Source organism: Gavia stellata, chromosome 18 (assembly GCF_030936135.1).
Source record: "Gavia stellata isolate bGavSte3 chromosome 18, bGavSte3.hap2, whole genome shotgun sequence".
Classification (NCBI taxonomy): Eukaryota; Metazoa; Chordata; class Aves; order Gaviiformes; family Gaviidae; genus Gavia; species Gavia stellata.
In genome coordinates, this window is record NC_082611.1 from 16,450,686 (window position 1) to 16,463,234 (window position 12,549).

General features: G+C 40.2%; 1 protein-coding gene across 1 annotated transcript in view; it reads left to right on the forward strand.

The window, feature by feature from the left end:
• GTF3C1 (general transcription factor IIIC subunit 1) overlaps nt 1-12,549 on the forward strand; it is a 44,563-nt gene that overhangs the window by 29,419 nt on the left and 2,595 nt on the right. The window contains exons 25-35 of the mRNA XM_059826404.1: nt 103-245; nt 444-525; nt 1,740-1,852; nt 2,807-2,869; nt 3,416-3,509; nt 4,365-4,537; nt 5,188-5,472; nt 7,517-7,770; nt 9,232-9,518; nt 10,036-10,696; nt 12,262-12,301. Of these exons, the coding sequence (XP_059682387.1) occupies nt 103-245; nt 444-525; nt 1,740-1,852; nt 2,807-2,869; nt 3,416-3,509; nt 4,365-4,537; nt 5,188-5,472; nt 7,517-7,770; nt 9,232-9,518; nt 10,036-10,696; nt 12,262-12,301 (2,195 nt within the window). The remainder of the gene's footprint in view (nt 1-102; nt 246-443; nt 526-1,739; nt 1,853-2,806; nt 2,870-3,415; nt 3,510-4,364; nt 4,538-5,187; nt 5,473-7,516; nt 7,771-9,231; nt 9,519-10,035; nt 10,697-12,261; nt 12,302-12,549) is intronic.

Sequence of the window (12,549 nt, forward strand, 5' to 3'; positions counted from 1 at the left end):
AACACACACTTCATCAGTCCTAGGAATTCATCCTGGTTCTAACCATCATTTGTGTACGTAAAAGCTGAACTTTAACTCCGAACACTTTTGTTCTTCACACAGGTAAAAGGGCCCTTTGTTCCATGGCAAGTAGTTCGGGATATCATGCATGCCAGCTTTGAGGAGTCCCTCGATAAAACTTCTCATTCTGTTGGACGAAGAGCTCGTTACATTGTCAGAAATCCACAGACCTATCTTAATTATAAGTAAGAAGGTTTCTGTCTATGTTCTAGGTATAGGCTAAATTCTCCTGAAATTAAGTGAAGGGATATGCTCCTCCTATGTTTTTGTCTTATTTCATGTGAATATAAATTTCAACTTCTTTGTACCCTAGTGCTATCAAATCTGTATTGAATTGTGAAAATTTCAACTATGTACACCACCTTCAATTGTATCTGTTGCAGAGTTTGCCTTGCTGAGGTTTACCAAGATAAAGCCCTCACTGAAGATTTCATGAATAGAGAAAATAATTATGAAGATCCACAGGTAGGAGGGAAGTATTCTAAAGGTCACAGAGTACTTCACGCTGTTTGGATTACTGAGTACTTGCACTGTTTTGATTATTGTGATTTCATATCTTATCTCTCCCTTGTACCCTTAGCTATGTTTAGAAATAGCATCATTGTAAAAATGCAGCATCGTTGCTATTTTGAGAGTAAAGTGGACGCAGGCAGCCTTCCAAAGGCCCGTACACAGCACTGCTGTGCAACAAAAATTTTGTTTTTTCAATGTCCTTGTTTGTCAACATCCGTGACTGAGCATCCGTATGCACTGATTTTTTTTAATTTTTTTATCCTCTCAGCCTCCTTGTTGTCTGAGCAAGACAACATTTTTGCTCTGTGATTTCTTTTTTTTTTTATTCTGGTTGCGTGTCAAAATATTGCCTTGGCTTCTGTGGATGAATGCAGGAATGGAAGCAAATTTCATGAGAAGCCTTGATTTGATCAGTCAAAAGATTTTATTTAATTTTTGAGCTTTTTATGGCTTAAATGAACCACAGTTTCAAATTGAAAAGTTGCTTACACCTTCAGTGCAAACAATTCCATTTCGAATTTCAAAACTTCTTCACAACTGGGACAGTGTCATGGCAAGATTTTCTTTGGTTTTGTTCAGGAATGACAATTCACAATATTAGAAAATCCCACCCAGTTCTGTTGTTAGATTAATTTTTGTTTAAATGAAGAATAGTCATTCACTGGTGAGACATTGCTGAAATAAATGCACGTGTCCCCATCCCTAAAGCCTGTCTTTGGAAGCAAATAGAATCTTGTTTCCAGAGAGATACAGGACTGTTCCTCTTGTGTAACAGGTGTCCTCCAAGCCATGATTGTACAAACAGACTTAATGGAGAACATGATGAGGCCTGATGGGTATGAAGACAAAAAAAAGACTTAAGCAAAAGCTTAAACAATGCTCTGGCAAGAGATCTTATGCTGTTAATTCAGTGTAATTGTTCATGGTGGGTTGCTTGTAGCTGTGAGCTTGATTACAGACAGAACCTGCAACTGTTAAGTAAATCAGCAAACACAACCTCCACAGAGCTTTTTTGATGCATTCTCTTGTCTGTTGTACTGTTTCTGACTTCATAATTCAAACCCAGCTATTTCTACTAGAATTTTCCATAACGCTTTACAAGTAGAGGGTCTTTTCCCACTCTAAGAAATTGAGGTTGATAACATTTCTATCTCTTGTTTTCAAAGGTTTGTGCAAAGGAGTTTAAGGAGTTTGTGGAAAGACTGAAAGAGAAATTCAGTTCAACCCTGGGGAATCCCAAACTTGAGATTCCTGATACTTTGCAGGAACTCTTTTCCAGGTATTCTAGTTGTGGTGCTTTTGACTCTGCACATGGGCTGAGGCAGTGAGAGAGGAGAGCAATTCAGAGTAGACTTCTTCTCTGCTATGCATGCTTTACACGCTCTGTTATTTGTACTCTTAGTATCAAAAGAAGTTTCAGTAAATACAACAACCAACATTTCTTTCAAATCCATACTTCCTAAATACATATAACTAATTTTCATTTATTCGCACAAGCTTGCTTATTTTAAACCATTCCCATTTTGCTAAACAAGACTTTTTGTAAAACAAAAATTCATAATGCCAGATTTTTATAAATTGTCAAATCCTCAACTTTGCTATTAGAGATGTTGGTACTCTGGTGTAACATTTTAATGCAATAGAAGACTTCCCTTTCCCATTTTCCGGTAAATTACCTGGCCCTGGTTTTTGTATCATAATTTGTAGCTGGTTGCTCAGCTAAATCATCTCAGTGCTGCTAAAACTGTTGATACAGAAGAGCACTCAGCCTTGTATAGCATTCTCCAGCCCCAGATTGTCAAGCTTTTTCGTGATGAATAACACTTGAAGTGTGAAAATTTGGGTCTCAAATCATTTTATGATAACAAATTTAGCACCTTTGTAAATGTTCTTAGTTTGGGAAGAGCTGTACATTACAGCAGAAGTGCTGCTGATGGTAACTGGAAGTCCAAAACCTCAATAGAATAGCAAATCCCTACAGTTCTGTACTGTCTCCTGTCCATGTGTTTTATCTCCTTGTCAGCAGATAGCTTAGTGGAGTGAAGGAGGTTGACCTGGACAGTTCTTTTAATTTTTGACACTTGTGCTGAGGGCTGCTGGAGCAGGTAGTTCCCTGGTGCTGTTTCAACACTTGCCTTATTAGCAGTTGCACTTGTCAGCCTCTGGGTTTCATGGTTGGTATAAAATCACAGAATGTTACTTTTGTTTCAATGTTTTCCTTTCCCTTAACTAGATTTCGAGTTTTGGCAATCGGAGAAGACACAAATCAAAATACAAAAGAGGATAGTCTAAGCAGGTGAGTAGCAGTATAACCTTTTTTGTCCCATTAGGACTCCAAGGTCATGTCAGCCCTCACATCTGTGAAAGACACGTAGTCTTCTAATTCAGTACATTTTTTTCATCCGTTTGTTGCACTGTATAAATTTATTAATAGAAAAATTACTTTCACAAAGTTGTAGGGACCTCTGACATAAATTATAGATATGATGAATAAAATGGCAGCGGTAATGCCCTTCTCAAAATGGTGCTCTGTTATCATTAGGACAACAGTGTATGTTTTCTGTGTGGGTGTTATACCTTAAGAGGAGATGTTAACAACAAGAACTTTGTTTTGTGTCGGATTATCTGGGCTGATCCAAAAAATTCAGGGTGGAAGTTCAGGGAAAATGTAACAGGCTCCTTCACGTGAATGATCCTCAGCTGTAGTGATCTCATGCCTTTATGCATCTAGTTCAGAAGCAGGTGACTGAGTTGTATATTTTTGTCCTAGTTTAATAGATAGGTACCTCATGTTCAAAAATCTTCATGAATAAACTCTCTTTTTTTTCCTTTTTTCTTTCAGTGTCTATGATATTCATTTTCTAGTGCTACAGAATTTGATTCAGAGCACTTTGGCACTCTCAGATAACCAGATGAAATCTTGCCAGTCATTTCAGGTACAGTATCTGGACCAACCTTTACTGGTCATACAACTCTAGAGTTTCTCCTTCCTGCTTTGATATATGCCTTTTTCAAATGGGAGAAAAAAAAAACCCAGAAACTTAAATTTATATCCATTCTGTGGGGATTATTCTGTTCTGCTTTTAGGAAATTATATCTTCTAGACAGATTTTCAGTATGTTGCTTTTCTCTCTGAGGATGAGATTGCAAGGTGTGAGGTTGAAGCAATCCCTAAAAACCATATGAAATAAACTCCACATCCCTTCCATTGGTTCAAACTGTATCATGATTTAATGTCTACTTGAGCAGTTCGAATTATGCTCTGGAAGAGGTACCACAAAGACAGTCCTAGTATCCAGCTGACACTGGTGTTGGGAAGCCTCTCCTTCAGTTTTGGGGACTGCAAAAATATATCATCTATGAGTCAGGCACTTAAAAAAGTAAAATTGAAGTTCAAAGGGAGTTTAATATCTCATCAGCAGGGAACAGTGGAGCCTAGAAAGCTAAGCTCATGGAAGCAAATGTTCCTGGTAAAATGATGGGAAGAATCTACCAAACTGTGTTGCAGCTGAGCGTTTTTTTACACATCTAACTCTAGTGGGAGCCTGATCCCATTTTGAATATCAAGTGTTCTGTAGTATTTAGTTAATTTAATTGGCATCTACTGTGGAAAGCCTGGAATCCCATAAAAGGAATAGAATAGTGTAGTTAAGTGAATTTATATGTATCATTTACATTCTGGCTTGTAGCTCCATATTCATTTAGTTAATGTAAACCTCAAGAAGGTGAGTCTGACAGCAGATTCAGCGCTAACACACTGCCTTTTACACGGAATGGGTTTTTTTTTGCAGACATTCCGTTTGTACCGGGAGTACCGGGATGACATTCTTGTGAAGGCTTTCCTGGAGTGCCAGAAGAGAAGCTTGGTCAATCGCCGTCGAGTAAACCACACACTGGGACCAAAGAAAAGCCGGGCTTTGCCTTTTGTACCCATGTCATATCAGCTGTCTCAGAGTTATTACAGGTGAGTGTCAGAAAGGTCACTGTTTGAGCAAATAAAAGAACCTACCCAGGCCTGCATGGCACAGAGAAGAGAATACACAAGAAATCTAGAGCAAAGAACCTGACCATCACAACTGAAGCTGAAGAGATGAAGGTAACGTTTATGTACGTTAGCCCTTTATTCAGTTAGCAATTAGGGCCGTACAGGGAATAGAGCCAAGTTTGCTGGGCAAGCCTTTAGAAAGACGTATGCAGAGGAGAGGAGAGGTAACACCCAAGTTCTAGATGTGGTGGAAAGATTTCTTTGGTACTGTTGTCATTCTGATGGTTGCTTGCTTTTCCTGTCCAGTTACTTTGTGCTGCACTGTACCTGGATGTCAGGGGTGGGGGAGGAGAGTTTAACTGTAAATGTATTCAGTGCTCAAGCAGAAGATGAGATCTTTGCTTTGTATTTGCTATATAGTACCTGACCTTTACATGGGGCATAAATACCAGATGTTCTGGAACTAGTAAAAGGACTGTGAAAGCAGATGTGGAAGGTACTTGGTCGCCGTCTCTAGCATGGAACCTCAACTGTTTGGCTGCTCTGTGCTACCATGGGTCTAAAAGTCATATACAGTAGGAACAGATTCTGAAAGTTTTGTGCTTCTTTGTATTTGTCTTTTTGTCCAGAGTTTTTACATGGCGGTTTCCAAGTACGATTTGTACAGAGTCCTTTCAGTTCCTCGAGAAGCTCAAGAATGCTGAAAAATCAGACCAGCCAGATAACTTCTCATTTAAAGATCAAGAAAACAAAGCATCAGAAGGAATGATTGCATTTCCTATGGATGGACCTGGTGGCCAGTGCGTGGCGATGCTTTCCCTGTTCTCCCTGGGACTTGTATCTGTGAATGTGAGAATCCCAGAGCAGATAGTTGTGGTGGACAGCACTATGGTGGAAAATGAAGTGATAAAAAGGTAAACACTGTTATTTCTATTAGTAGATACGGTTTGGGGCTAACTTGAATGAAATTGGGCAAGCATTAGCATTTTCTGCACTGTGTTGTGGCATGTTTTACTGTGATACTGTTTAGATTTTTATTTCTGAGGGAGCATTCTGAAGACTTAATGGCACTTTAGTTAGTGCCTGTCATTATAGCCTTGGGCTGCATTTGTCTTCACGTATGTCACACTTAAATTGCTAGGGACTTCTTGCCATCAGAGCTAATGTGGAAGGGAGAGCAGTGTGTGCTAGATGAGCATTTTCATCAACATTGTTCCTTCCCATTTCAAGGACTAAGAAACATTAGTAATAAGATTTCAGCTTTATCAGTGAAACCTGTCTCCACAATATTGGTTCTGCATATTGTCTTTTTTTTTTTTTTTTTTAAGCCTCCAGTAATTGCATACCATTGAAATTGAAACTCGCTCCCTAGGCAGTCTAATCCTATGTATGGTTATCCTTACAATCATTATGTGTTTTCTTACAGTGCAACTAAAAATCTCTTGCTGTAGTTTAACCTGTTGCTTCCTGTTGTATATATACCTGGCAAATACTTTTGTTCTCTTTTAAAGCAGCATATTACCTGTTTGAAGATTGTTATCATAGTCCTCCTCCCATAATATGCTATTCTTTAAAATGAGCAGCCTCAGTTCCTTTACTTGTGTTTTTGTTATGTTATTCATGTTATTCAGATCTCTGTGCTTCTCATTGTTTTCCTCTGCACTGAACGGTGATGTCAAAAAAACAAATGCCATGCTCTGGCTGGCAGGTCTGTGCCAATTACGTCATGTTATGTAGGTGAAATGCTGCTAATACATCCCAAGATGATGAATGGCCATGGTCTTGCCAAAAAAAAAAAAGGTAGCCAAAAATCCCCAGTGCGGTGATTGATGTATGGCTTATGATTCTTGTGATTCACTATGACAAGTTTCTTTTCCATTACCTAGTTAATCGTTTCCTCTTAGTGTGGAGGGGCAGGTGCATAGTACTGTAATATAAATAACGTGCATCTGACTGTATGGAATTGCTTCCTCCTCTTTTCCAGACTATTTCTCCAGTTTGCTGGAAATGTTCTGAACACAAATCCTGTATTCTCATAAACTTGCAGCCTCTCTAGTTTGGTGATCCCATGCAAACTTAATAAGCTGTTTTATCACCCAGGTCATTAGCAAAAATACACTGAACCCTGGACTAGTCCCATTTCTGAGTGCAGGCATCTGAGTCCAGTTTTCCAACTGGTTATGTACTCACACTATTTTTTTCTAACTGATGTGTTCCCTTCTGGTTTAAGTATGTTTTAAGAGAAGGTACTTAAGGTCTAGCTTACCTTAGAAAAGGTTGGAAGGAACCTTTGGTTGTCTTTGGCATAACCTGCTTAAAACAAGAGGCAACTCCAGAGTTAGATCAGGTTGTTCAGAGCCTTCACCTTTATCCATAATGGCTCTTGTGGTGTCCTGGAAAGAAATAGTGTTGGGTTGAGTAAGTTTGTTTCTGGGAAATCTATTCTGGCTGCTATTATTATTCTGTCTTTACTTTGAGGCTGTCTGCAGTTTGGTTTATGTTGGTTGGTTGGTGTTTTTTTTCTTTAAAAAAGTAACTAAAGTGTTTGGTCAGTAATTTTTTCTCCTCCTTTTCTCCCTTAAAAATAAACTGTCTGCCCTATACTGCAGTATCCTTTATGGTCTCAGCCTTTGTGCTCCAACAGATGTTCCCTCATGATGAAGTGTTTGCAGAACGAAAGAGGTTCAGCACTGTAAGCTGAGATATTTTGGGTTCATTTCAACATGTTTGCAAAAAAGAGAGTTTCCTTTTCCAGGGACCTTTAGTGTATTTTCTTTTCTGTAGTTGCTTGTTCTCAGCACTTCAAATCAGCCTGCTATGGACATACCCACAGCTGTTCATGACTAAATACTAGAATGCAGAATAGCACGTGTTCTTGCTCTGCTCAGTGTAATGAGTCACTTTCTTATTTTGGAAAAAAAACCCAACAAACAAACAAAACACCTCTGTTTGTTGTAGTTTAGGAAAAGAAGGCCTTGAAGATGATGATGACGATGATGATGACTTAGATGACAGCTCTGGAGGCAAACGGAGAATAGAAGTAAAAGCTCGTCAAGCATCTCATACGAATTACTTACTGATGAGAGGCTACTATGCCCCTGGAATTGTCAGCACACGCAATCTGAGTCCCAGTGACAATATTGTGGTCAATTCCTGCCAGGTGAAGGTTAAGCTGCGGTGTACACCAGTTCCAGGAAGACTCAGCTCTCCAGGTTAGTTTCTGTTTGGACTGACTTTCACAGAGGTGCGTTGGAGCAGGAAAGATAGCGATCACATGAACTGAGGAACTAATTTCAGCAAAGCCTCTTGATAGGAACATTCTTTTTTCATTACACATGCAGTTTGCCTGTAATGCTTTCTCTCCTGACTGAAAACAAGCAGGTGGTTGACTTATAGAGCCACCTTTTCTTGGTAACAAGTCCTTGCCTGTATTTCATGTTGTGTGAAACTATTAATCCAAAGAGGAAGTCTGTCCTCTGCTCTCTTATCCCTTCTCCGGGAGGTTTTTCAGTCCCAACTGCAACTAAAAATACCATATTAGATCACACCCAGGCTTTCTCTTCTGTAAGGAGAAAAGAAAATCTTTCAGAGCTCCTTGAATGGAAATTCACATTTACTTGTCTCACGCAAGTGCCTGAAATAGAGGTGTCCAATCTCTGGCCTTTTACCTACAGTAATTTAAACATTTTTATAATATTTAGAGCTTGAATATTTGCAATTTATCAGCACTCCCCCTTGAAGAGCATCTGTCTTTCAGCTGTAATGCAAACGTATCCAGGAAAGCCTTTCGTTGTTTAGCTCTTTAGTTGGAAGGTCTAGTGCTGTCCCTGCCCATTCCTATTGCTGTTGCGGTAGAAGTGAAATAGAAATTCTTTCTCGTATCTCTGCTGCCACACATGCCCTCCAGGTCGGCTGAGCTGGCAGCTCATTACAATTGTTCTCTTTTTTCCTTGGCTGTCAAAGTGCAGCTGTCATACCAGTGTTCCACGAGGCATGATGCAAAGGCAGCCTGCAGATAAAAGGGTGGGGAGCTGGTAAGCACAGTGCCAAAGCTACCCTCTAATCATCTGGGACTGGAAAAAGGTGTTTTGCTGCTTCAACTTCTGAATACTCTGTACAGCAGGGGTCAGTTTTGTGCAGTGATGGACCTGTCTCCGAACACAGAGGTGCTTTGTTATACTCATTGTACTAAGACGTTGTCAACTTGTAGTTTATACCGTATTTGGCCAATAGCTTTCTGCCATGGACCGGCTGCTTCCAATTCTCGAGTAATAGGGTCCTCTGTAGGATTTCCTTGCCCTAGATGTTTCCCTTAACCTTCTTCAAGAAAAAAGGAGATGACTTCCTCATTAACTTAGAGTTAACCAGACCCAGTGTTAGAGAGAATACCAGTAAGTCTACACTGTCTTTCAGCAATCCTTCACTTTGATATGAGGGTAAGCCCTTGTAAACCAGCTTGCTCTTCTTCCACAGGTCTTTTCAGAGACAAATATGTAAGGCAGAAAGAAAAAAGGAAACTGCAGCAAAGAAGATGGAAAACTGAGCTCTGTTTTTAATTGGAATAATCTAGAACACCTCTGATCTGTCTGTCTTGGAATATTTATCTTTCTGTAGTGTATTGCATGTAACAACTGCTTCACAGCTTATACACTTGTTTTTTATTTGCTTTGCAGTTTCTTCTCTGCTTGATAACATGGTTGTGGGAGTCTCCTGCCTCCCTGAAACTTTTACCAGGCTGATAAAAGTCCAAGAAGAAAATTATGAGGTTGATCAGTTTCTTCATGAGTGTACAGAACGTTATGGCTATAATCCCAGAGATGTAGCTGCTGTTTTGGAGATACGTAATGCAATAGAGGCAACTTCGCACTTCGGAATTTGCAAAGCTGAGCTGAGCAAACGTTTCTGCAGCTATGAAGAGGTGGAACCTGAACGCACCAGGAGCTTGCAGCAGTACATTCAGGTGGTTTTACAGCCAGCTGCTTTCCATACGTTAATGTTTGCCTGCTTAGTATTCCCCTCGACTAGAATGATCTTCCAGGGGGTAGGAAGCAAACATAAATTGAACAAAGCTGTGTATATTAGGCAAGAGATCACATACCAATACCTGATAGCAATCTCACCTCAAAGTTAGGAAGGCCAAAAATTAAAGCAGCACTTACTCAAAGATAGGAGTGAACTGTTTTGGAAACCTAGAGGTACCAACATTCACCGTTGGAAGCAAAATACTCTTTCCCAGTTACATTTTAACTTAATTTAAGCTGAAAAAAAATGTCTTGTGCTGTAACTTCAGAAAAGTTTAAGGAGTAAAACATCCTTTCAACTTCAATGCAGCAGGACAGGAAATTGAATATTCTACTAAGCTCTTTCTCTTTCTATGCTGCTAATTAAAGGTGGCAATTCCATGATACTTGGTTAAACTGACATTTTTCCAATGAAAGCTCCTGAGACAATTTTTGTGGTGTTTTTTTTTTTTATAGGACCTTATTGAAACGCAGCAGGTTTTAGAAGTAGGAGGCCATACTGTAAGACTGGTTGCAATAGTATTTGCCAAGCCATGGCTATTACATTCAGTATGCCTAAAGAACAAACCAGACAATTCTGATCAGCAAGGTGCAGAAACCACTCTCCCAGACGTACAACAGGATTGCCTGCCATCAGAACCAAAGAAGGGAGAGGAATGTTTGAGAGAGGAGGAGTGGCTGGGAGGAGTCACACAATCTGTCAGTGATGAAGAACCCCCAAGGAAGAGATGTAAGACTCAAAATGATGTCCTTCAAGATGGCAATCAACTCTGCCAGGGTTCACAGAGTGGTTTGAAAAGTGCAAATGAAAATAACTTTGATGCAGGTGTTACTGATCCTGTTACAATGAAGGAAGCTTTAATCACGGATGAAGAAACAGGCTCCCTAGGAGGGCGGACAGAACATCTAGCTGAACACCCAGTGTGTGCTCCAGATGCTGTGAATGTGGACGCTTACAAGGAACAAGATGAATCTTGTTCTGAAGACAAAGACCTTGAAGAAGAGAATGATGAGCTCAGCACCGAGCACAACAAGCAGATCCCTATCCTTGAACAATCAGCCAGTGAGCAGTATGATGATCTTTCCTATTTACAGGAGAGCCCAGGAGTCTCTAAAGGTATGTAGGAGCACTCTACGTCCGAGAAACAGAGACTAGCTCATCATCAGTGGATCCCAAACGGGTAGCTCCATTTTATAAGCAAATGCTAGATTCTTTATGAGGCCGTACCAGTGATAGAGGTTTTCATTTCTCACAGTTGAAGTGGCACCACACTACTTGATGTGGAAGGTCTTGGAGGTTTCAGATACATCAAAGATTCCTTCCTATGCCTGTTGCTGGAATGTTCACGACCAGTCCAGAAATGTGTTTTCCTTAAACTCGTTTCCATGTCTTACTCTTCTCCAAAAACATATTTGGATCTGAAGTTTCTTATCTCTGGCTTCAGTCCAAAGGCTAGACATCTCTAAACCTAGAAAACACAGTGCTACTGGTGTACATTTAGCTAGAATGCCCATGACTGAAAGTTGTAAAGTTATTAAACCATTCACCAGAAAGCAGCACATGCCAGCAAGAAGATTAATAGCATCATTTGTAACCCAATTTGACTTCATTTTCATTTCCTTTTTACTGCCAGTTTTCTTTTTTAATAGCTAGTAGTTCTTGCCAAGCTTTACATTAAGTAGGTTGCTGGGGATTTTATTTTGTTTTTGTTTTTATCAGCTCTTATTTCAGATTGAATCACAAGCTAACTGCTTGTGTGGGATTTTGCCAAGTCCTGTTGTTACCCACGTTCACAGCTGCAGACTGCCGTGTGAATCAGCGCGGCCTGATCTGTAACGTCTTAGAGCTTGGTCTTGTTTAGTTGGAGCCTTCTTGCAGGAAAGAGACTCGGGGCTGTCTAAACAGCAAAGACTTTGGCAGTTCTTAACGTGAAACTACTAAAGTACTGTTTTGGATTTAACTTCCTCTGTTTGTAACACAGGAGGGAAAAAAATAGTAGTTACGTTAGCAAGCATAGAGTTCTTACTGGTCTTACTGCTGAAGGCCAGCTGAAGGGTTTACATGTGCTTAAGGCAAAGCTGTCGCCTCTGGGTGTGGTAGAAGTACCTACGTTAAGTAATTGTGTAATTAAACCCCATGATATAATGTATAATGGGAGTTGTAGAAACAAGCTTCACTTTGAAACCAAACCCTGCTGAAATCTTGAGTTTGCATTCTCAAGTCTCCAGCTTCTCGGTCTTCTGCTCAACTCCCATATGATTACCAGGAGCATGAAGTTAAACCCACGCGAGTGCCTGCAAGCTGAGGCCCTGCATAGCTCTCCGCGTGAAACTCAGCTCTTTCAGTCCATAGAATTATTCGTTGATCAGCCATGCCATCAGACTTCTAGCAATAAAACTTCTTGCTGTGATTTGGGAATGGGACCACAAAAAGTGTGGTTGGAGTAGACAGATGTGGTTGTGAGAAGAGGTGTGGGAAAGAGAGTATGCTGCAGACGGGTAGAGGCCGTCAGAGCGGAAGCTTAGAGCTCCCCACGCAACTGAGAACCACACGCGGCATAGTTTGTTTGTGTTATTCTCTAGCATAAGCTGTTGCATTTTACAGCTTAGCCAGCTTTTACTTTCCTTCCCCTAGATAAAGAGTTCGAGTTAATGAAAAACCGTGTGTTCTTTTCTTTCCAGGAAGTTCTCTGACAGATGTGTCCCAGGCACTCAGGGACCGGTGAGTAACAGAGCTGTCTGCAGAATAACTAAGCACTTAGCACTACCAAAATAATACCTGGAAGCAAATGATTTGGAAACCTTCGTTTTTATGCTCTGATGGGCAGTGAGCGCTGGTGATGGAGAAACCCCATGTTTTCCTCCACTGTTCTTGTTCACGTTACTCGTGCTCATGCTGAAAAAATTCCTCTGATACATGTTTTTTTTCCCAAAACCAACGAGCTCCAAGTATCAGAGGAGCAAAATTAA